Source organism: Staurois parvus, unplaced genomic scaffold (genome assembly GCF_062004578.1).
Source record: "Staurois parvus isolate SC_StPar_1 unplaced genomic scaffold, SC_StPar_1.0 ptg000315l, whole genome shotgun sequence".
Classification (NCBI taxonomy): Eukaryota; Metazoa; Chordata; class Amphibia; order Anura; family Ranidae; genus Staurois; species Staurois parvus.
In genome coordinates, this window is record NW_028318111.1 from 3,950,355 (window position 1) to 3,975,888 (window position 25,534).

Sequence of the window (25,534 nt, forward strand, 5' to 3'; positions counted from 1 at the left end):
AGCACTGTGCATGAGAGCAGAAGCTCTGTCCCTCCTCACAGAGCAGTTCCTGCTGCTGTCAGTCAAACTCTGTGATGAGGGAGCACGGGGCAGTGCCCTACTCTCTGTCTATGGACACAGGCAGCAGGGCTCGTGAGCGAGCCAGTACAAGTGCCCCCATAAGAGGTGGCTTCCTATGGGGTGACTGGATGAAGAGGAGGAGCCAGGAGGATCGGGGCTGCTCTGTGCAAAACCCTTGCACAGAGCAGGTAAGTATAACATGTTATTTTATTAAAAAAAAAAATACTGAAGCTTTACAACCATGTTAAGCAGGCATGTATCTGTAGTGATCATACTAGTCACGCCTTAGGATTCCTCCAATTTGTATCCAGTCTAGTACAAACTTTAAGTTCAGCAGTAGCAAACCCTTATAGAGGGGCCCTTTGAACCCCCAAAACGTGTTTAATTTTTTTATGATACAAGATCCCCAAAATTTAGATCTAGACATCTTGCGTTCTGCTTTTTGTGCTTTCCCCCTTGCACACCTAGTCTTTACTCTTGATAGAAGGAGAGGTCAGAGCGTGAAGCTTCTTCATTGTCCAATCAATAGGTGATTAAGCTATTCTATATAACTGCAGTGGGAAGGACAGTGAGGTCATTGACCTGGCTGTACTGTCTGGCAAGGGGTGCCTGGGTCACAAGATCGACAGTACAAACAGTATACTCATGTCTTTATGTCAGCTTTGTATTTATCTGCAGCTGTACTGTAAACTGATTCCAAATCCAGTAATATTCTGTGATAATAGATCATTCACCAGTTTCCAGAAATCAAGCCTAGAAGGATTTTGGCAGTGTACCACAATTCTTACAAGGCAAGGGCAAAACTGCAGAGTGCCCAAATAGGAACTCTTGCCCTGTACTAGTGTCCATGTTTCTGTACTGATTATCGTTGCCATCATGTTTTCCGGCCACCATTTTGTAGACCACCTAAATGTTAACTGCTCTTGTAATGTTTTGCATTAATTCTGGTATTTCCCAGACAAATCTGTGTCCCTCCAAGAGCTGTGTGTACTAATTCCCCATTTCTGTCCCAGATTTTGAGATTCGTCAGAGAATGGAACAATTTGACAGCCATGAAGCAGCGCGTAGTCCGGAAGAGTGGTCTGATTTTCACAAGCCCTGTCCTGACCGCAGGAGAGATCTCCAAACAGCAGTCGGCGCACACCAGCACCAAGAGGTACAGAGGAGCCTAGGCTCCGTTAGATCTCTGATCAGCAGAAACTGCAGAGGTACATGTTAGCCTTCTTTTGAGGACAGGATTAAGTCACTTGCAGTGGCACAAATTACAGGTCATGCTAGAAAGTGAATTTTGTATATTGGAAAAGAGAGACCATTTATCCAGGTATATAAGAACAGCGCTAATCTTCCAAACTCCTAATTCAGCTACAGGGGCACTTACTGCTCTGCTCATTGTGAGTTTACAAGGACATTTCCTTGTTGAATAAAAAGGAGCACTCGTAAATAACAGCTTTAGGCATTTGAATAAAGCTGAACTCCAGGCAGGTATAAAAGACATAAATAATGCATCTCATTGTTCATGAACATGCCATTAAAGTCTACATATAAGCACAGATTTATTTTTCTTAATCGAGTAGGGAAGGGTTAAAGGATACGTTTACCTTTTAGTTTCATGTTACTAAAGCATCTGCTTCCACACCAACCCGATTCCTCGTTGTATCAGAAGTCACAATTGAAATATAGTGCGGGGCTCCACCCACACAGTCACATCATTCGTTCACAGAGTTCTGTGAACGAATGGACTACAAGTACCATCTTTTATTGCAGCAGACGGCTTGTAGTTATCAATGAACTGCAAGGGCTATCACGTACCTGGTGATGGAGGCCAATGGAGAGAGGGCTTCCCTTGCGGCTAAGTTCCGGACTCCCCTGAGAGTAGGACAGCGGGAGTCAGGCCCAAAGTTGCACAGGTCGCCTGTAGGAGTGCTGGTTGGTGGTCCACTCAGAAGCACAACTGGTCCACGGAGATAGGTCTCCAGACAGGAGGCGCCTGTGCGTGGTATGCAAGCCCTTCCGAGATTTGGACCTTTACTAGGTAGTCGGTTCAAGCCAAGGTCAGGTACCAGGTGGGAATCAGAGCGGACGTAGTCAGATGGGAAAGCCGAGGTCATTCACAGAGGAACTAGAGAGACAGAGTATCCATAAGCCAAGCCGAGGTCAGGTCATGGGTAAATCAGAGTAGAAAGGTCCAGGAGCAAGCCGAGTCGGTAACAGGAAATCACAAGTCAGAAACACAGGAACAGGGTACGGGGAGCTAGAGATCATCCAGCAACCAGAGAAAGTGATGAGCCTCCTTATAAAGGACATCTGGCACCAGACTGAGGCTGATGTGTACTTCTATGGCCATGTAGTGTATTGGCAGAAATGCCAGATCTTCCAGAACTCCTGCCGTGGACAGGACCCTGACAAGGGCGCTGGTGAGTGCTCTTATAGTTCATTGGTCTTCCTGCTCTTCAGTTTGTACAAGAGATATGGGTAGTTAGTATACTGAAAGTTTGCAGGAGCCTGACATTGCACCCTCCTAAGAAGATAAATAATAAATGCACTTTTTTTTTTTAACCTGCAAAATAGTGCATTTATTTTTGTTTATAAAAGGTGAGCTTAGCCTTTAAAACTTAAAAGTTTAATTTTTCTTTATACAGTCTGCTTTCCATTTGGGCTAATTCCCTTCCTGTTCCAGGGACTCTCCACTTCTTTCTCCTCTTCTCTCCTCTCCTGTCCTCCATTCTTCCCTCCTCTCCTGTCCTCCATTCTTCCCTTTTATCTCGCCTCTCCTTTCTCTCTGCTCTTTTCTCTCCGCTCTCTTCTCCCCGCTCTCTTCTCCTTTCTCCCCGCTCTCTTTTCCTTTCTCCCCGCTCTCTTTTCCTTTCTCCCCGCTCTCTTTTCCTTTCTCCCCGCTCTCTTTTCCTTTCTCCCCGCTCTCTTTTCCTTTCTCCCCGCTCTCTATTCCTTTCTCCCCGCTCTCTATTCCTTTCTCCCCGCTCTCTATTCCTTTCTCCCCGCTCTCTATTCCTTTCTCCCCGCTCTCTATTCCTTTCTCCCCGCTCTCTATTCCTTTCTCCCCGCTCTCTATTCCTTTCTCCCCGCTCTCTATTCCTTTCTCCCCGCTCTCTTTTCCTTTCTCCCTGCTCTCTTTTCCTTTCTCCCCGCTCTCTTTCCTTTCTCCCCGCTCTCTTTTCCTTTCTCCCCGCTCTCTTTTCCTTTCTCCCCGTTCTCTTTTCCTTTCTCCCCGTTCTCTTTTCCTTTCTCCCCGTTCTCTTTTCCTTTCTCCCCGTTCTCTTTTCCTTTCTCCCCGCTCTCTTTTCCTTTCTCCCCGCTCTCTTTTCCTTTCTCCCCGCTCTCCTCTCCTTTCTTCCTGCTCTCTTCCTTTCTTTGTAACATTGGGGAGATTTCCTGTAACTTTCGTTCTCGGGGACACTACAAGAAGTGTTGTAAACGGGACCACAAAAGGCGGGTTGATGGCGTTCACATTCTCCACCTCTTCCAATCAGAGAAGGCTTTGAATTAATTTGGAAAATGCAAAGTGTTCCCTGAATGGCACCAGTGCTAAGCGGCTGACCACCTGCCTTCAGAAAGCAGCAGGCGTGGCTGCTCAGCACGGGACCCAGAAGCTTGTGGTGATCACTGAATTAGCAATGCCTTTTTCAGTGATTTTCATCTTCCCAGGGGCATTTGCCATTGTATGTGAACCCTCACCTTGTGTAACAATCCTTTTCAATTTAAAATAGAAATAAAAGGCAAAACATTTGAGTATACATATGAAAAAACATAAAGATATTTTTTCGCATTTTTTTTTAAGTGAACACATACCCTTTGTTCTCAGCTGCATAAAGAGCACAGAGCTGGAAAAGGAGAAACAGCAGGACACTGGTCTTCCTAGTGAATGGCTGTGCAGGAAAGGGAGGGGGACGTGTCAGGACAAGTCTGATCACTGGAGGAGAGTAGGCCGAGCTCCCAGTATGAAACCGTAAAAGAACAGAGAGCGCACCGGCCTAGTGCATTATCCTCAAAACATCTTTTATTGATAAATTGGTGGTAAGTGATATACTCACAAACCGACAGGTGCATTAAAGCTTTCCATAATATAATAGAAACTTCCAGTCCACGATACAACACATCACATAATGGAACAATATAAATCCAACAGACCTACACGTTTCAAGGATTTGCCTCTTTCTCAGAGCCACTAGCCCGGTGCACCCCCCTGTTTTGTTTTATGGTTTCAGTGTATCCAGACTTCCCCAGCCTTAAGACGGCAGTAAGGAGAGGCGTGTCCAACAAAGCCAGAATGGGAATATAGGCAACTGCTATCTCTGGGGCCCACTTTCAAGCGCAGGAGGTTGTGTATTTGCTATCAGTTTGAAATGAGTTCCCAGCATACCTAGAGAACTGACTGTGCTGTGTTCCCATGCCTAGTGTGGTCAGTTTTTAACAGGAAAGCAGAGGGACTGGCAGGAAGACCAGAGATTTCACACAAAGGGAGGAATACAAAGAGAACAGGATACTCATACCAGTACATGACACAGCAGGCACATATCAGGAATGCGAAATGTTGAGTTTACATATTCTTTAATTACAATAAACTGCAAAACAGTGCAGTTTTTTTTTTTAATAATGGAACGGATATTTTCCTTTATGCCTGCATGGAAAAAGAGTAGCTCTAGGAAACACTGGCTGTACGCTAAAGTCAGAAAGTTCACTCAATATAACCTTGTCATCTGTTTAAAATGTTAACTGTGTGCTTCTGGATGGGACTACAGTCACTTTTCACATGAGCTCAACTGTCTGAGAAATTTAGAGTACAGTGCTCAGGGGAATTATGGAAACCGATTACTAAATGCGTATAAAAAAACCAGGAACAAAAATGTAATTTATAGCAGCTTACCAGTCCTTCGATATACTTGAAGAGTTTTAGTCATTGAAGCAACTAGCTCAGCACAATGAATGCTTGGATGTAAATGAGAACAAATCAGGAAGCAGACTTGTCCCCAGAGTCAGAAAGTGTTTGTATGACTGGAGAATATCTTTGTACATCCACTTTTTTTTTATGCAAATATTAGGATTTTCATTGAGATCTAGGACTAACTGAAGGTTTATGAAACACTTTGTCTACATGAATGTGCAACTGACTGTAGACCCCACGTTGGTGTTGATAGACTCCTACAGCAACAAACTACTCTGGAACATTATCCAAATTCTCATATTGATCTAATGGAGTTCCTGAGCCTCTCAAGGACTCTCCCCTGTACCTCCCACACAGGACCCCACCACCAATAGGAGGCCTGGAATGCGGATGGAGAGGTCCCCTCCCCATTGATACTGACTGGACAATCTGTTCCCACAATGCACCAAAGGTACACATGGATGTCATATAGGGAAGAGATATTGCAGGGGAAGTAGCACTTTGCAAGGGAATTTTCCCCAGAGGTTAGTGAATGTGGTGAAGTTTCACTTTTCAAAGAATACCCAATCATGCATGGAAAAAAAAAAGCATTTTTGCTTGCACATGATTGGATGATGAAAATCGCCAGAGCTTCACCTCATTCCCTTAGCTCTGGGGCAAATTCCCTTGCAAAGAGCCTATTTGTCTTACGTAAACCAAGCCCAATGACTTTACAAAGCCGTTTTTAATTTGAGTACTTTGTCTTGTCACATTTTAAGGGGCATATTTAAAAAGTGCTGAATATGACATTCACTGCAGGTGAATCTTCCAGTTGCATGTGTTTTTAAGATGGTGATTAGGGACAGCAGTCCAAACCCACCTGAGCTTTCCCCACTAGGAAGCTGTCAAAGCTGACAGCCTATCATAGACAGTGGAGGCATTCATCGCCCCACAGCTGTGGGGAGGGGAATACGGTCCCTGCCTATGATTTACTGTTGGCTTTGACAGCTTCCTAGTAGGATAGTTCAGGTGGGTTCTGACATCCAAATTCCCCTAGGCTCATCCCTAATGGAGAATTATTCACCACTAGTGAATGTTTGCTAAAAGTTGCACTCGCTGGCTTCGAAGTAGACTCTGACACCTATCCCGATATTTATTTGTGTTTGGGCTTACACTGTTAGGAACCACATTACAAACCCATTTTTTTGTGTGCGCCTACACAGAACGCAAAGAGACCTGTCTTCATTTTTGCAGTGTATGAACCCAGCATGAGGCAACTTTTGTTGTCTCCCTGCCGTGTAACATTCTACATGACGTATTGCAAATCTGTACAGCAAGCCTCTAACATCCAGACCTGAAAGTGTTTGGTTTCCAATTAGGAAACACATTACCTACTTTCCCACTTTCTTCCAAGTTAAAAATTTAAGATCGCCTTTTACAAACTAACTTTAAAATGGAGAAGCATTTCTGAATGGAGAAAAAAATCAATATTTAAATACATAGCAGAGGACAAAAACAGACCCAATAATGTGCCCATGATAAAGTGTAAATAGCACGCAGCACACAAAACATTAGTCAGTCTAATGGAGTGTCAGACACATATATGTAGTTTGTTTGATCGTGTTTTCCTCCCAGGTACCTGACCAAAGAAGATGTTGCAGCTGCTTCATTAAGGAAAGTTCAGAACAGCGGGGGGAGCGTGAGGCTTGTCAGCAGGGAATGTACATCGTCAGTCAAAGGGAAGGTGTCTGTGGGTACAGCTGCAGGACCCCCCACTCGGTAAGTGCTATGTGCTCTGACAGTTGCCGTGATAAACCTGTGTGCTGGTTTTATTACTGCTCCATTTTTTGCACTTTTAAGGTTTAAAATACGTTTTTTTCCTCTCATAGAAAACTACCAGTCTTCACATTGCAAAAAGGCTTCGTTTCAGAAGTATTTGCCTGATTGTTTTACTTTCCTCTAATCCATTCTCCCAAACTCTTTCCCTCCTTCCAACTCTCTCACTGCCTTCTTTCCCATTCTGTATTTCCATCCCCTCTCCTTCCATTCTCCTCTCATCTGTCTTAATCTCTCCACTCCTTTCTCCTCTCTACTTTTTCTCCTCTTCTCTCCTCACCCTTCTCCCCTGTCCTCCTCTATCATCTCTTCTTCTTTCTCAATACTCAATTCTTCTTTCTCCTCTCTCTTTTTTTCTTTCTACCCTCTCTTCTCTTTTTTCTTTCTGCTCCTACTCCCCCTCTCTTCTCTTCTTCCCCCTTGTTTCTCCTCTCTCCTCTTCCCCCTTTCCCCCTTGTTTCTCCTATAAGCTCTTCCCCCTTGTTTCTCCTCCTCCACCTCATTTCTCCTCTCCCCTCTTTTTTCCTCTCTTTTCTTCTCTTTACCCTCATCACTTCTCTTCTTTCTCCTCTGTCCTCGTTTTACCTCCCCCTTCTCTCCTCGTTTATCCTCCCCCTCTCTCCTCGTTTCACCTCCCCCTCTCTCCTCGTTTCACCTCCCCCTCTCTCCTCGTTTCACCTCCCCCTCTCTCCTCGTTTCATCTCCCCCTCTCTCCTCGTTTCACCTCCCCCTCTCTCCTCGTTTCATCTCCCCCTCTCTCCTCGTTTCACCTCCCCCTCTCTCCTCGTTTCACCTCCCCCTCTCTCCTCGTTTATCCTCCCCCTCTCTCCTCGTTTATCCTCCCCCTCTCTCCTCATTTCTCCTCCCCCCTGTCTCCTCATTTTTCCTCCCCCCTCTCTCCTCATTTTTCCTCCCCCCTCTCTCCTCATTTCTCCCCCCCCCCTCTCTCCTCATGTCTCCTCTCATCTCTCCTCCTCTCTCTGTTTTTCCCCCATCTCTCCTTTTTCTTCTCTCCTTGTTTATACTCTGTTTCTCTCCTTATTTCTCCTTCCCCTCTCTGCATTTTTTCCTCATCTTTCCTTTCTCCTCCCTTTCTCTCCTTGCTTTTCCTCCCTTTCTCTCCTTGCTTCTCTTCCCCCTCTCTCCTTGTTTGTCCTCCCCTTCTCTCCTTTTTTGTCCTCCCCCTCTCTCCTTGTTTCTTCTCCCCCTCTCTCCTTGTTTCTTCTCCCCCTCTCTCCTTGCTTCTTCTCCCCCTCTCTCCTTGTTTCTCTTCCCCCTCTCTCCTTGTTTCTCCTCCCCCCTTTCTCTCCTTGTTTCTCCTCCCTCTCTTTCTCCCCCCCCCCTTTTTTTTCTTCTTTCTTTTCCTTTCTCCCCTCTCTTTTCTCCTTTCTCCCCTCTCTTTTCTCCTTTCTCCCCTCTCTTTTCTCCTTTCTCCCCTCTCTTTTCTCCTTTCTCCCCTCTCTTCTATTCTCTTTCCACTCCACCTCCTACTCATTTCTTTTTTGTATACCCTCTCATTTCTCCTTTCCTCCTTGTTTCTCTTCTCTGCTATCCATTTGCCCATCTCTTCTCTTCCACTTTGTCTCTCCCTTCTCATTTCACCCCTTTCTCCTTTTTCCCCTCATTTCCTCTCTCCGTTCACCTCTCTCCTTGTTTCTTCCCCCCTTCTCTCCATTTTTCTCCTCCCCATATCTCCTCCTCTCACCTCTCTTTCCTTTTCCCTCTCATCTCCCCTTTTCCCATTGTATTGTGGCCTCTCTTCTCTTCTCTGATCTGTTCTCTCCCATCTCCTCTTCTCTGTTTTGTTCTCTTGTTCCCCTCTCTCATACTTTCCCTTCTTACCACCTGTGCTATAGTTTCTATAAGTTAGACCCGGCATAAAACTCTTGAAGTGTAAACCATTGTAGATCTTCACAGTATTACCAATGCTAATGCTTTATATTAGAGAAGGTTTGAAGTGCAAGTCTTACCCTTCATTGGTCAACTTGGTGCTCAAAATGCAAGCTTTCAATTCTCACTAAATATCTTGGTCAGGCTTGATACCCAATGGAAAATCTATGCTTCTAAAACTTGTATTTTCACTCTATTGAGTAAGGCAATAAATTGAATCATTTTAATGTTCGGCTTTCAACAGTGGCTAGCACAGTACACTTAGTATATGAGCGCTGCCGATCAGTCCAAACCTTGAACACTTTAGGTCATAAATTAATTTCAGTTAAATTAAGTTCATAAAAACAGCTTTGCTTGACTTGCGTAAAAATATATGATGAATCAAACCTCTATGGATGTATTTTACTGGAAACTGTTAGTCTGGATTAGTGTTAATTTTTACATACATATATAATTTTAAATAGATAATACGGTTTTGGTTAGTACTTAGAGGGCAGGGGTTTTGAACATTTAATAGTTTCACAGGGACACTGTTGGCCTGATCTGTTCATCTGCCACCCGATCTCCCTGTAGGTTATTAAATCAATGTTGTATTATGGACAATGTAAGCGAGCAGCTTAACCCTTTAATGACCAGAAGCCATTGATCTATGGATGTGTGTCGATTAAAGAGGAACCACACTCTAAAAAAAAAATAAATTAAATATATATATATATATATATACACACTCTAGCTGCTGACTTTTAAAGAATAGACATTCACCAGTCCAGGAGTCCAGCACTGTCTTCACCCTGGCCAGATCTTTGCCAGTCCTTGGATCCCCCGATGCCTCCATCTTGGCTGTAGGAAGCTAGCTGTGACTTCCTGTGCTGGCTCCCTACTGCACATGTGTGGGATCCACTACACATTTAGACCCGTCCCACGGCCTTCTGGGACATGTGATATGCTCCAGGAGGTTAAGGGCAGGAAGATGGGACAGACCGAACTTCTGTAATTCCCGCCTAGGTAAGAAATGCGGAAGTGGGTGCCAGTACCTGTCAGAAAAGAAGAAATAAGAACTGCCAATAATGTTACAAGAGGGGAAGATGAGGATCAGCAAAACTTTCACTTTAAAGTGAAGTGCTTTAACTTGGCCGTAACTCTGGCTAACTTGTATAGCCTGAATCTTTGTTGCATTGTTTTGTTAAGGTCATATAAGGCTTTTATTTGGTACAATATATTAATCAATACTCTAATCTATTATTATGGGCTAACACATGGACAAAAAATTATTTTTGTTTTTAACTTTTGTTAATGTATTTGATTTTAACACTACACTCTCTGTACCAAAAAAAATAAAAAGCATTTCAGTCTCTGTTCATAGTGAGTGCATAAAGAAAGAAATACACTGACAGCGTGCACAATATACAATGTTATAGTTGCAGTGGTCACATGATTTGGATCTGCACTGAATGGTGCTTAATCGTTAAAATCAGGAGCTATCAACCTCTGCACTGTCCTTGAATTAGGAGCACATACAGCTGTGGTCTCCTGGTTCTTCTACAGGGCCCATCCGCATACTGCAATCACATGGCCATTAGTCTAGGCCAGGGGTCTGCAACCTTTAAGACATAAAGAGCCACTTGGACCCGTTTCCGAGAGGGAAAAAAAGACTGGGAGCCGCAAAACCATTGCAACATTTAAAACAAATCCGACACTGCATATATTGCAAAAAGCGCTCTGGTCATGAAGGGGGTTTAAGGGCCCAGTAAGCAAAGGGTTAATCAGGGCCACAGTGTATCGTCATAATCACAATCATAGCCTTAGGTCAGTGGTGGGCAACCTTTTTTTTTCAACTGAGCCAAATCTCGCCAAAACCACGATTGAAATTTATTTTGAGAGCCACATTTTTAAAACTGAAAATACATCCCCCATCTAGTAATTCATCCCCCATAGTAATTCATACCCCATATAGTAATTCATCCCCCATAGTAATTCATACCCCATATAGTAATTCATCCCCCATAGTAATTCATCCCCATATAGTAATTCATTCCCCATAGTAATTAATCCCCCATATAATAATTCATCCCCCATATAGTAATTAATCCCCCATAGTAATTCATCCCCCATATAGTAATTCATCCCCCCTATAGTAATTAATTCCCAATATTAATTCATCCCCCATATTAAGTCCCCAAGTCCCCCCTGTGTCAATTCACTTACCTTTGCTCCGCGCGTTCCTCTCGCCGTGTTCCCGCGCCGTTCCGGTGTAGCATTAAAATCAGTCTCCTATGAGGATCTGTCCCCCTCGACGTATCTGCGCATGTGCCAGTTTCAGGCATTAGCAGCCGATCGGCGATCTCCGGCACATGCGCAGATACGTCGAGGGGGACAGATCCTCAGAGGAGACAGATTTTCATGCTACACCGGTCTTCAGGGCAGACTGTGAGAGGAGCCTAGCGGGAGCCTAGCTCCGCAGGCCGGATTAAAAGGTTCGCCGGGCCGTAGTTTGCCCATTGCTGCCCTATTGCCTGTCACCTGGTGGGCAGTGTGCTCCAGAGCCGCAGCCAAGGTGAAAAAGAGCCGCGGGTTGCCGACACCCGGTCTAGGCTCACACCTATGCAGTTTGTGTTTGATCCATTTCTGCAATGCATTTTGTGTTTTTGCTGTGTTTATTATGCGGTTTTTTGTTTTTTTTTTACTTGTTGCTAGGCAGATTAAAACGCATCAAAAACACACTAAATGCTTTTCTGCAGCGTCTCCATTGAAAGTCTATTGTGTTTAAAAAAGTCTCTGACCCTTTACAAAAACTGCATCGGGTGAAAACGCGGAGATTTGAACCTGTCCCATAGGAAATTATGTAAAATGGACTTCTGTGCGTTTCTGCAAAATGTAAAAAGCAGCTGAAAATGCATAGGTGCAGACTTGAGGTGGATTGGTCGTATAGCAGGAATAAATATAAGAAAATAGCGGGCAACTCAGCCCACCAGCCCCGCCTTTTAATAGACTGACCGTGATGCTTAATGCAGTGAACTTGGGAAGTAACTCTGCTGGCTGATCCACATTTGGAACCGTTCACATTAAGCGGAACTACACTGCATCTGAGCACCACAAACCAAAAATGCCATTTCATTCATTTTTAATATTAAAAGCAAACTCCCCCATCCATCCACGTCTCCATTCATTTTGCTGAGAAATAACTTTGAATACCCCCCGCAGAGTAAGTTCAGATAATTCATGTAGCATTTACTTCTGGAATCCATCTGCCCTTAGCTCAGGCATGCAGGCAGAAAGGTGTGCTTAGTTGATAAAAACCCTTCCTCCTCTCCTGCGGACTCCTGGGATGTATGACAACATTTATCTGGGTCCGGAAACCAGAACGTAACAAAATAAAAGTACAAAAAAGTTCAAAACAATGAAATATTTACTTTACTGTTTATTAATGGTAGTAGCATAAGGATTAAAAATAGTCCATGCTAATTGAGAGTATGATGTCCTGCCTTATTTCCTTGTTCTTAAAACCACATTCAGTGAGCCACCTTCAAGTTCTGATCTAATAATATTGTAAAGTGCTGAGCAAACTGTTGGCGCTATATAAATCCTGTATAATAATGATAATAATAATGAATTTATTCTGCATCTGGAAGAGACCCTGTCATGTCACCGGATCATTCATTTCAGTAAGTCTTCCCATATGACTATACAGTGGGCATAGAAAAGAACCCCCCCCCTTAAAATATTCAGCTGTATAAAACTAAAACTGTGTTTGTCTTCATTTCAGGCAACAAAATGTGATTATAAAGGGGGGTGGGGGGGGTGATTCTTTTCTATACCCTCTATACCTATACATAAGTCGTCTTTGTGTAGATATCCAGAAGCCTGATGCTACTGCTGTGTGCTGCCATCTTGAATGTAATGACAGAGTCCGAGCTGTCACTCCAATGAAACTCTATAGCAGGGGGTGTCAAACTCCTAATGCAGATGTTGGCCGCGTCAGCATTATGGTTGCCCTCAAAGGGCCGGTTGTATCTGTATGACTGGATATTCAGAACACCCCACCATTGCATCACAGTGCACCCCCCCTTACCTTGTGCTGCTGCTGGGCAAAAGCTGGGGGTGGAGCTGGGAAACAGAAAGTTCAGGGTCTGGAGGAGGACCAGAGGGGGGCTGGAGTCTACTGAATGCTGAGACCAGGGGAGGTGGAGAGCAGGGGTTGCTGTGGCTGCACAGAGAGGCACAGGATCTGTAGGAGAAGTTCTGTCCTCTCTGCTGCCGACTGCTGAGACATGGTGGGGGCGGAGACAAGGAAGGTGCTACAGCTGCAGGAGAAGTTCAAGAGCCTGGTGGGCCGGATTCAGCCCATGGGCCTTGTGTTTGACACATGTACTCTATAGCATTCCCCCTTTACTTCTCTTCTGGCAGCTACATAAAAGGTTAAATTAGGTGGAGCTCGGCCAGCACAGATAGTAAATACATACTCCCAGAAGGGGAGAGGGCTATATATCGTGCAAAGAGGGAGGGCATAGTGCCAAGGATATGACCAGTCTTTTTTTTTTTCCAACAAGTTCAAAAACACATTGCAAGTGAATAAAAATAATTTATGCAAAGGGAATAACTGAACTGATCCATTGCAAAAACGCATATGCATTTTTACTGCGTTTGCCGTGCATTTTTTTCAGGACATGTAACTCAAAAACCACAACACAGGTGCGTGTTTGGTGCATTGTGCTGTGTTTTCCATTGATTTCAGTGGGGAGGTGCGTTTTTGGTGTGTGTGTGTTTTAACTGCACTTAACCTGCACCAAAAATGCAGCAAGCAGGATTGAAAGTAATTGCACCGGACCCACATTGGACCAATGTGAAGAGTTCCATAGGAATACATGGTTACACGCTTTTCTTCTGCTATTTTGCACAAAAGTGGAAGAAAAATTAGATCAGTGTGAAAGCAGCCTAAGTGCCCAGTCATACTGGATTTGACTTGCAATGCGAGTTTTAATTGTCCCCAGTCATATCAGTGCAATTCTGACTTGGTCGGAGCCGCACCAAGTCCTAAAGTAGTGCATGCACTACTTCAGGTGCAACTTGCATAGGCATCTGTGTCTTGCAAGCCAGGGATGTCTTGCAAGTCGCACCTCAAGTCAGAGTGACATTGGAAGTCGCATGATATCAAAGTCGGATCGATATGACTGATCTAAGGGCTCTTTCAGACGGAACGGACCCGTTTAGCGGATCCACTTGCTCAGCGGGGGATCTCTCTGCTGATCAACAAAGAAATTGTGAAAAGAGATTCACAAGAAAGTGGCTACATTATGGACAGAATGCGATACTCGGAAAAATTTCCAAAATTATGCTTTATTAAACATTAATGATAGACAATCGGGCAATCACCCTGGTTTACCATCACCTCAGTATGAGACAATACACACAGACCTAAAACCATTTAAAACCACATCAAGACCGGTCTGGATATATATGTGCTGCAGAGACAATGACAAACCTTGTCTAAAGCATTTGCAGCACTGCACATAGGTTACACTCCCTGTAGGAGGTATTTCAAAAAATTGTATCATAGGTACAGTCAGGTCCATAAATATTGGGACATCGACACAATTCTAACATTTTTGGCCCTATACACCACCACAATGGATTTGAAATTAAACAAACAAGATGTGCTTTAACTGCAGACTGTCAGCTTTAATTTGAGGGTATTTACAGCCAAATCAGGTGACTGGTATAGGAATTACAACAGTTTGCATATGTGCCTCCCACTTGTTTAGGGACCAAAAGTAATGGGACAATTGGCTTCTCAGCTGTTCCATGGCCAAGTGTGTGTTATTCCCTCATTATCCCAATTACAACGAGCAGATAAAAGGTCAAGAGTTCATTTCAAGTGTGCTATTTGCATTTGGAATCTGTTGCTGTCAACTCTCAAGATGAGATCCAAAGAGCTGTCACTATCAGTGAAGCAAGCCATCATTAGGCTGAAAAAACAAAACAAACCCATCAGAGAGATAGCAAAAACATTAGGAGTGGCAAAAACAACTGTTTGGAACATTCTTAAAAAGAAGGAATGCACCGGTGAGCTCAGCAACACCAAAAGACCCGGAAGACCACGGAAAACAACTGTGGTGGATGACCGAAGAATTCTTTCCCTGGTGAAGAAAACACCCTTCACAACAGTTGGCCAGATCAAGAACACTCTCCAGGAGGTAGGTGTATGTGTGTCAAAGTCAACAATCAAGAGAAGACTTCACCAGAGTGAATACAGAGGGTTCACCACAAGATGTAAACCATTGGTGAGCCTGAAAAACAGGAAGGCCAGATTAGAGTTTGCCAAACGACATCTAAAAAAGCCTTCACAGTTCTGGAACAACATCCTATGGACAGATGAGACCAAGATCAACTTGTACCAGAGTGATGGGAAGAGAAGAGTATGGAGAAGGAAAGGAACTGCTCATGATCCTAAGCATACCACCTCATCAGTGAAGCATGGTGGTGGTAGTGTCATGGCGTGGGCATGTATGGCTGCCAATGGAACTGGTTCTCTTGTATTTATTGATGATGTGACTGCTGACAAAAGCAGTAGGATGAATTCTGAAGTGTTTAGGGCAATATTATCTGCTCATATTCAGCCAAATGCTTCAGAACTCATTGGACGCCGCTTCACAGTGCAGATGGACAATGACCCAAAGCATACTGCAAAAGCAACCAAAGAGTTTTTTAAGGGAAAGAAGTGGAATGTTATGCAATGGCCAAGTCCATCACCTGACCTGAATCTGATTGAGCATGCATTTCACTTGCTGAAGACAAAACTGAAGGGAAAATGCCCCAAGAACAAGCAGGAACTGAAGACAGTTGCAGTAGAGGCCTGGCAGAGCATCACCAGGGATGAAACCCAGTGTCTGGTGATGTCTATGCGTTCCAGACTTCAGGCTGTAATTGACTGCAAAGGATTTGCAACCAAGTATTAAAAAGTGAAAGTTTGATTTATGATTATTATTCTGTCCCATTACTTTTGGTCCCTTAACAAGTGGGAGGCGCATATGCAAACTGTTGTTTTTTCAGCCTAATGATGGCTTGCTTCACTGATAGTGACAGCTCTTTGGATCTAATCTTGAGAGTTGACAGCAACAGATTCCAAATGCAAAAAGCACACTTGAAATGAACTCTGGACCTTTTATCTGCTCATTGTAATTGGGATAATGAGGAAATAACACACACCTGGCCATGGAACAGCTGAGAAGCCAATTGTCCCATTACTTTTGGTCCCTTAACAAGTGGGAGGCACATATGCAAACTGTTTTAATTCCTACACCGTTCACCTGATTTGGATGTAAATACCCTCAAGTTAAAGCTGACAATCTGCAGTTAAAGCACATCTTGTTAGTTTAATTTCAAATCCATTGTGGTGGTGTATAGAGCCAAAAATGTTAGAATTGTGTCGATGTCCCAATATTTATGGACCTGACTGTATATATAATATGTAATTATCACATGCTATGCATAATAGCTAATACAGTTGCCATGTGGAGAGAGACAATGCAATGGGCAAACTACGGCCCGGCGGACCTTTTAATCCGGCCCGCAGAGCGTGATAAAAATAAAAAAAAGCCAGGGCAGGCAAACATTGGCTGTCAGGATGTGTGTAGGCGGGGCAGCGTGATGAACGTGAGGGGAGCTAGGCTCCCCTCACAGTCCGCCCTGAAGACCGGAACGGCGCGGGAACATGGCGAGAAGAACGCGCGGAGCAAAGGTAAGTAAATTGACACAGGGGGGACTTGGCTTACTACTTGGGGGGGAATAGTACTATGGGGGATGAAATACTATATGGGGGATGAATTATTATATGGGGGATGAATTATTATATGGGGGATGAATTACTATATGGGGGATGAATTACTATGGGGGATGAAATACTATATGAGGGATGAATTAATATGGGGAATGAATTACTATATGGGGGATGAATTACTATATGGGGGATGAATTACTATGGGGGATGAAATACTATATGAGGGATGAATTATTATGGGGAATGAATTACTATAGGGGGGATGAATTACTATGGGGGATGAATTACTATATGGGGGATTAATTACTATGCTTACTATGGGGGAATATTCATTCATCTACTCTTGGTCCGGCCCCCGGGTCCAATATATGAACCCATTGCGGCCCTCAAGTCAAAAAGTTTGCCCGCCCCTGCCTTAGCCTATTCAAGGCAATGTGGGAAACAATTACGCAAAAGGGGGGGAAATACCCCAATAATATGAATATAAATTCATGCAGTACAACCCTATTGAGGCACATGTGACTGGGGCCCATCTACCCTTGGTAGATGCAATTAGTTGCAAAAATTCTTATAAATGGAGGAGTCCCTGTTGATGTCCTTGATGGAATAATAGATGTAAATAGCAGAGCCCTGCTTTATATGGTTTCTTCACCACAACGTGTGGACTATAACCCACTTTAACATACGTGATGGAGTGAGGCCCAATGGGACTTCTGTTTGTTGTAATATATGCTGTATGCCTTGCATCTAGGTAATGCATCATAATGTCCCCATCCTGAAATAAGACAAATGATATAAGGACAGTCAATCTGGGTACTCCCACTCTGATGTATATAATAGGTAACAAGAAACCTTCTTCGTTACTCTTGTAACAGTCCACTCACCATGGGTAGTAAATAATGGAAATGTCCTTCACATGTACTGCTGTATTGATCCAGGGAACAACCGCTTACATCAGCCGACATCTCGCGGGTTCTGTTCTCTCCATGGCTCCTTTACAGCCTTGCATGACTCATGGCATGTGAAAATGGCTGCCTCCTTGTAGGTCGGCGTGCATAACGCCAATGCGCATGACCGGAAGTGACGTATCTGACGTATGACGTCAACGCGTTTCGCCGATGGGCGTATCTCACTCAGCTTCGTCAGGAGCAATCTCTCTGCTGATCCCCGCTGAGCAAGCGGATGACAGCTCTGTGTCCTCTCCGCTGCTGCAGAGCATACACAGAGCTGCTCGCTCCTCAATGGGCGGTCGGATGAAAACAGACCGTCTGTCCGTTTTTCATCAGATCCGACGGACGGAAGGGGAATTGGATCCCTATCCGTCCCTTTTTGGCGGATCAGATGTCGGCGGGTGTAAACCGACACATGTCCGTTTACACCTGCCATTCCATAGAGGAGAATAGAGGTTCCTGATTGGAACATTCGTGAGAATGTACACAATGAGGATTTATATCATTGTGTTGAAAATTCTTGATTTATGTGCTTTTACTTAGTTTTATAAGTCAGCAACAGGGTCTCTTTAACAAATGAAGCTGCTGCCCTGCAACCAATATGTAGCTTGTGAGTGAAATTGATAACAGAGCAGCTTCCATCTGAGGCTTCAGAGATAGGCATTGTTCTTTGTGATAGCTCCTTTGAGATAAGTCTGGTAAGTTTCAGTGGCAGCTTATTTATGCGGAAAGTTCTGCAGGACTGGCAGTGCCCGATGAGAGTGATTGACACTGGTCTGGGGAGAATGATTGGCAGCACCTGCTGGGAATGATTAATGGAAGCTGCTGGGTGCCGGCTCTCGGGAAGGTACTGATAGACAGTGTGCTGGATAAAGGGAGGGCTGAAGATCACTTTAGTTTATTTTAGGGGCTCTTACCCATTTAAGCTGGAAATAGCCTGAGATGAGTTGAGTGAGAAACAAGCAGCGACCATGAACTAAAGCTGAACAGATTAGCTGCACTGGTCTAGCCAGGGTACATTCATTTTCTGCAATCTCTAAAGCGGTATTAACCACTTCATGTCCGGACACTTTCACCCCCTTCCTGCCCAGGCCAATTTTCAGCTTTCGGCGCTATCACACTTTGAATGACAATTGCGCGGTCATGCAACACTGTACACTGTACTGTAATTTTTTAGCATTTTTTTGAGACAGATAAAACATTATTTTGGTGGTATTTATTCACCACTGGGATTTAAATTTTTTTGCTATATAAATGAAAAAGAAAATAAATAATCATTTTTCATAGATCTTGGCCAAAGTGGGTTATTTTTGTTTTTTACTAAAAAGATAGCTGAATACAATTTAGTTTATAACCAAAAATTATAATATTAAAAAAAAAGTTTTACTTTTTTTATATTAATATTTATGTTTTTGGTTTTTTTAACATACTGTCACCCTAGCAGTACAGTGTAACCATAGTGACACTGTACTACTTGTGGGGTTTGATGAAGTTTTTTTTTCTGTACACGGATTGTTTTTACACCCATGAAGGCTGTAAAAGCAATCATTTCTCCTTCTCTCTGGCTGCATTCTTGCAGCCATTGATAAATACTGTGCGAGCTGTGATTGGTCACAGCCTGTCACATGGTACAAGGCTGTTTTGAATAGCCCTGTACCATGTGATCTCCTTGATCATTCACAGATTTCACAAGTAGTAAGGAATGATGTCAGCAAGTGACATCTTGCTTACTACTATTCAAGTGTTCACTGATTGGCCAATCAGGGATCACTTGATCGGGACCTCACACAGCAGTCCCGTACAGCGAACGGTGTCCTCTGGACACAACGGGCACCGTATCGTGGTGCCGCGCACTCCTAGGGAGCCTGCACAGGCAGGGAATGTTCGAGGACGTTTATAAACAGCCACCTACTCCTGCAGTGCTCCCTTCCGTCTGTTTATGTACATGGCCCATACAGGAAGTGGTTAAACCCTAAAGCATACATTTATTATACTGCAACTTACCAATTCTTAAATGTGATGGCTGCATTAGTTTTATTTTTTTAGCCTGCCTTTGTTTGATTTTCACCTGGTGATCTTGCCAGTAAGGCTACATTCACACTAGCGTTGTGTGCAGGCGGCAGAGAGGCGTTTGGAAAGCGTTTTTACCGCTTCCGAAACGCCTCTGCCATTTCTGCACATTACAGCACATGGTGCTGTTCTAACGGGAGCGTTTGCGTCGCGGCAAAACGGACGCCTCTGGTCGAGTCAGGAGGCGTTGAAGCTTCCTATTCTCCTCTATAGTGCCGCTCCGCAAACGCCCGGCCGGCGTTTGCGGGGCGTTTGCGGAGCGGTAACACCACTCAAACTGCATTATAGGCGTTTGTGGGGTGTTATTACCGCTCAGCAAACGCCTAGCAACCGCCGCTAAACCGCACATGCGGCGTTTGCGGAGCGTTAAAAAAACGCTCCGCAAACGCCGGACCAACGCTATAGGGGCGTTTGGCAAGCATTGGTAAAACAGCCAAGTGTGAACGAGCCCTAATTCTGTTGTTTATTCAGCTGAACAAGCTGTCCTGCAGATGCAGCGGTTAGAGGGTTGAGCTAAACCATTTACCACTGAGGGGTGCCTACAATGATCAGCTGTTATTTATCTAAAACCTTTGTCCCAAAAGGGAAAACATTTTTTTTGCTGTAACTGCTTATAAAGTATTATCTGGACTTTGACTTTAATTTGTTAGTGTATCTAAATCTGCTGGTACATCTAACACTCCCCTCACCCCAGACTGATAATGCTGCTGTCCAAAGGTGCTCCTTCATCCACAGTGGGGGGCGTTCTACTACAGGAGGTGTGTTACTGGTCACATCACCAAGTGAAAACAGAGGGAAAAAGGCTAACAACGAAAACTAATGCAGCCACCACATCTAATGATTGGTAAGCTGCAATATGTTACATTTTTTGGTTTTTGGGTTTAATACTGCTTTAAAGCAAAATGTCTGGCAAAAACATCCATTACTCTTTCTGTATTATTTTGCAAAAAAAAAATAGGGGCTGCTTAAACCAGGCTTCTGCGTAAGCTGGTGAGCCAGCCAATGGTAAGTGAAAGTGAACATGCGTTGGATAAACATACTGTAGGTCAAACTCTACGGTCAATTGGATTGTGTTCTGCCGTCAGTCACTGATAGAATTCGAAGGTTTCTATTACCGACCCCCCCTTCTGAAAATGCTAGTTGCCTGCTGTGATGATGATTCCAAGGTTTCAACCCTCTGTGGCGCTGATTAATAAACAGCAAGCAGATTGGGAGTTAGGACTTTACTTAAAGCTGAACTCCAGGCACAAAAACTTCCCTCTTAAATATTTTCCTCAATAGCCACAAAATTATATAAATCCTCGTGTGCATCAAATGCCTTGTAAACCCAGATATTTCCATGTAAAAGTAGCAGTGACATCACTGTGCAGAGAGCAGAGCTGTGGGAGGGACCTGAAAACTACAGGAAGGGGGCGGAGACCAGACCAGTCACCCTGCACAAGGTTAGAGAGCAGCCATGCCCAGTCCTTTATTACAGGAAGCTCCCGCACAGAGGGAAAGTCTCACACTGGATTACTGCACGGATCTGGAAGAAATACACAAAGTACACCGAGATCCAAGGAAGAACACTCATGACAACTGTATTTAGACAATAATTGCTAATCCCTGAATTCAGCTTTAGGTGGAGTACACACATATATTGTTTTCATTTAACATGCAGGCTGAACAAAATGTAATCTAATTGCTGCCCCCATCCACTATACAGCGCAGTTGAATGGATTTCCCGCTGAGACTATTGTATTCTGACAGCCACAGCCGGCACATGTCAGAATACCTGAGTAGACGCAGCCGCTGTTCAGCTGATAGGCTCCCACTTGGCTTCTTCGATTTTTTAATATAAATATGTCGGGTGGGAGGAGGCTGCAGACCTAGCGAATTTCACTCGATTCCTCAGGAAGTGGCCAAAAGTCAGATCGTTTGTAAGTAGCTTTATGTGCCTCAGATAAATCCAGGCAACCAGGGTTCTTCTTAGGATGTCAGCCCCTATATGTCACCCCGGAAAGGGTTTCCTTAGGGCCTATTGACATTGATGCATTGCATTTACTGCTTGTTAAGGCATGAACTGCTGTGCGTTGCAGTGCCATTCATTTTAAAATGCACCCAAATGCATTAGTACAGTAGCAGGAAACCACAATGTACTACCCTGCATTAAAAAAAAAAAAAAGTGTCAGACCATTTTTTTTTTAACACTTTAAAATGCAGTGCCAACAAATTCAAAACGAGCAGGAGCTCTTAACGCACTAAACCTGCATCAGTAAAATAAGTTTATATATGCAGTAAAGCATGCGTGTTATACGCACTGTGGAACCTAAGGGGTTAATCCACATTGTGTAAAAACGATGTTTGATCCTGTCTTCTCTGATCCTCCCCTTCTACTATCCCCAAATCCATCTGCTGACAGAACAGAACAGAGACTTGGGGGGGTGGGGGTGGGGGCTGCACATGCTCAAATGTGTATTGCTAGTGAGGTTTGTTTTTTGTTTTTTCTTCTTTCCTTGGGAAAGTGCACGTGATCAACACAGGGCCAATCAGCACTGTCCAGACAGGGTCAGGGGTCCTGCAGCCTCACAGGACAATCAGGGGAGATGAAAACTCCTCCTACGAGCTTTAACCAGTGCTCTGCTGGACACTGATAGTAGTCACAAGACTGCTATATACTGCTGAAGAGAAAAGGTATTTAGCAGTTTATATTTACTAAAGTAGTTCTATTTCCATGCTGTGTGTACTGCGTGAGACCAGATATAGTGAATGAAGGGTCCTGGGAGACCAGATATAGTGAATGAAGGGTCCTGGGAGACCAGATATAGTGAATGCAGGGTCCGGGGAGACCAGATATAGTGAATGCAGGGTCCGGGGAGACCGGATATAGTGAATGCAGGGTCCTGGGAGACCGGATATAGTGAATGCAGGGTCCGGGGAGACCGGATATAGTGAATGAAGGGTCCGGGGAGACCGGATATAGTGAATGAAGGGTCCTGGGAGACCGGATATAGTGAATGCCGGGTCCGGGGAGACCGGATATAGTGAATCCAGGGTCCTGGGAGGCCAGATATAGTGAATGCAGGGTCCGGGGAGACCAGATATAGTGAATCCAGGGTCCGGGGAGACCAGATATAGTGAATCCAGGGTCCTTAGAGCCCAGATATAGTGAATGCAGGGTCCTGGGAGACCAGATATAGTGAATGCAGGGGCCTGGGGAGACCGGATATAGTGAATGCAGAGTCCGGGGAGACCGGATACAGTGAATCCAGGGTCCGGGGAGACCGGATACAGTGAATCCAGGGTCCTGGGAGGCCAGATATAGTGAATGCAGGGTCCGGGGAGACCAGATATAGTGAACGCAGGGTCCGGGGAGACCAGATATAGTGAACGCAGGGTCCGGGGAGACCAGATATAGTGAACGCAGGGTCCGGGGAGACCAGATATAGTGAACGCAGGGTCCGGGGAGACCAGATATAGTGAACGCAGGGTCCGGGGAGACCAGATATAGTGAATGCAGGGTCCTGGGAGACCAGACATAGTGAATGCAGGGTCCTGGGAGACCAGATATAGTGAATGCAGGGTCCTGGGAGACCAGACATATTGAGTGCAGGGTCCTGGGAGACCAGATATAGTGAATGCAGGGTCCTGGGTTTTAGTAACACTTTAAGGCACATGAGTTAATGCTATTTGTCAAAGCAGGGTCAATGCCCCCATCCCAAACTGCACATATCACCTTCTCCATTTGGCTGCCAGGCGAGGAGAGAGGAAATCTTGTGTAAGCCCCAAGTCACTACTCTCCCCCTAGATGCCAGGGCTAGGGGCCTGAGTAGCCAATTACCAACTGCAAGTATGGTTACGTGGGAGGAAGGAAAGTGGGTCACATGCTCCTATATACCTGGAAGACTGGGTATGGTAAGGTCTTTTTGCTTCCAGTGACTGAAAAGCATGATGTGGATGTGAAGAAAATGAAAAGAAAATGCATCTGGGGGGTCTGTTCCAAGGGAAAAAAAGGGGGAGAAGAAAATAAAAATTATATATAAGGACAGGTAGTTTTGGATAACACTGATTAACTTATTACAATGCCACCTGAAAGTGGGTTGGATGCATTAGGAAGCAAGTGAACATGTTGTCCACCAGATTGTAATGACTAGATGACTGGATCATAGCAACTCCAGAACTGCAGCTTTTTTGGGATGTTCACAGTCTGCAGTGGTCAGGATCGATCAAAAGTCCAAAGAAGGAGAACCGTCCAACCAGAAACAGAGTCATGGGAAGCCACGGTTCACTGATGCACAGGGAGAGCGAAGGCTGGCCCGCATAGCTCGATCCAATAGAAGAGCTACTGGAGCTCAAATTGGATATACGTTTAATGCTGGTTCCAATAGAAAGGTGTCAGAATACACAGGGCGTCACAGATTGTTCTGCATGGATCTGCATAGCCAAAGACTTGTCAGGGTACCCATGCTGACCTGTGTTCACAGCCAAAAGTGCCTACAATGGGCACATGAGCAATCAGAGCTGGACCATGGAGCAATACACACACACACAAAGCCACTTCCTGTCCACATGCACTTTAGCAATGGCTGCATGACATTTTTCCAGGTGGGTTTCCTGATGGTGACCACAGTAGATCATAACATCCACTCGTAGTATACATTGGAAACCCATGTGAAAGGATAACAATACAGCACAGACCACATCTGGGAGACAGAACAGAATTCTGGCATCATATAACAGGAAGGGACGTGTCCGAACAAGGACCTTCATGGCAAGATCACCAGAAACTTTTTTTTTTTTTAAGCTGCAGATTTAAAAATAGTATTCAAATGATTTTTCATTAATGGTGGACTAATAGCAAAGTCAAGAGATTTTGGATTTGCACATAAAACTTTATATACTCACTGACTCAATCTTACCAAATCACCGCTCCAGGCTGTCCTGGGGAAGGCAGTGGAGGGGGTACCCAGACATGTGAAAATCCTGATCGCATTTATATTTACTGCTGCCAGGATATCTATTGCACGCTCTTGGCGGTCCCCCTTGATCTTCTGAAGGCTAAGTTGACCTGGATAATGGTCAACAAACGTTTGACCGCTATTCTTCAAGACAGGATGGTATATTTTGAAAAACCTGGGAACCTTGGATGCAATATCTTCCTAGGATGGAGGATACTTGACATGAGATGTCAATAAACATAAACCGTCTTGCTCCCCACACCCGACTGTTGGTGGGACCCTTCTTCAACAAGCGTCCTTTGTTTCTTCCTTTTTTCTTTCTTTTACTTCCCCTGTCTCTGTTTTCACTCTTCCCTTTCTGTTTTAATTCTCCTCCTCTTTTTCTTCCCTGGATTTGAACATCTTCCATCCACAGGTCCCTAAGGTTACCATCAACAGAGATTTATTTTTCTTGTTGAAACATTGTATTTGTGCATTGCCTGTTCCGGCCCAAAAGGGCTGCAGTTTGTATGGGATGGGTTGGGGGGGGATAGATGTACATCTTCTCTTTACTGATTTGTAATTTCTTATGAAAAATGAATAAACACTATTGGAAAACAAATGATTTTTCAAATGACATTAACATGGTAAAGCTTTTATGAGGGTTCAGTGATTGGGGTTATGTATGATTACTACATTGATACGGCCAGTTCCCTTTAACAGAGAACAGAGCAAGTTGAGATCTGGGAAGAATCGGGGTGTGAGTCGGTTAGTTCCCAGCACAGGAAACAAGAAACTCTGTGTGTTTATTGTTGCCATGGTGTGTGGTGAGCGGTGGTGGTAAGGATGCCGGTATTGTGTTAATTGTTCAGTCCTCCATGTAATGAACTTTGCTCTCCATATTAATAACGATCGGGAGAGCAGAGAACTGACCTGCCGGAGCTGTGAGATTCAGACTAATATCCTGGCTCACGCACCATAATGAAAAGATAAAGCTTCGGATTGAAGTGAAGTCTGCAAGACATTTCACAAAGTTTTGCTGAGAATTTATTCCCTGGGGAGCCGGCTGTATGTAGAGTCATCATGCACCAGCAGATTTTTTTTTTTTTTTTTAATCCTTTTCTATAATTGTCAATAAAATTGTTTGGTTTTGAATCCT

The 25,534-nt window shown here is 44.3% G+C and overlaps 1 protein-coding gene across 2 annotated transcripts in view; it reads left to right on the forward strand.

Moving 5' to 3' along the window:
* ZRANB3 (zinc finger RANBP2-type containing 3) overlaps positions 1-25,534 on the forward strand; it is a 427,423-nt gene that overhangs the window by 377,526 nt on the left and 24,363 nt on the right. For both annotated transcript variants that reach the window (XM_089683596.1, XM_089683597.1), the window contains 2 exons: positions 1,074-1,216; positions 6,575-6,718. In XM_089683596.1, the coding sequence (XP_089539722.1) occupies positions 1,074-1,216; positions 6,575-6,718 (287 nt within the window). The remainder of the gene's footprint in view (positions 1-1,073; positions 1,217-6,574; positions 6,719-25,534) is intronic.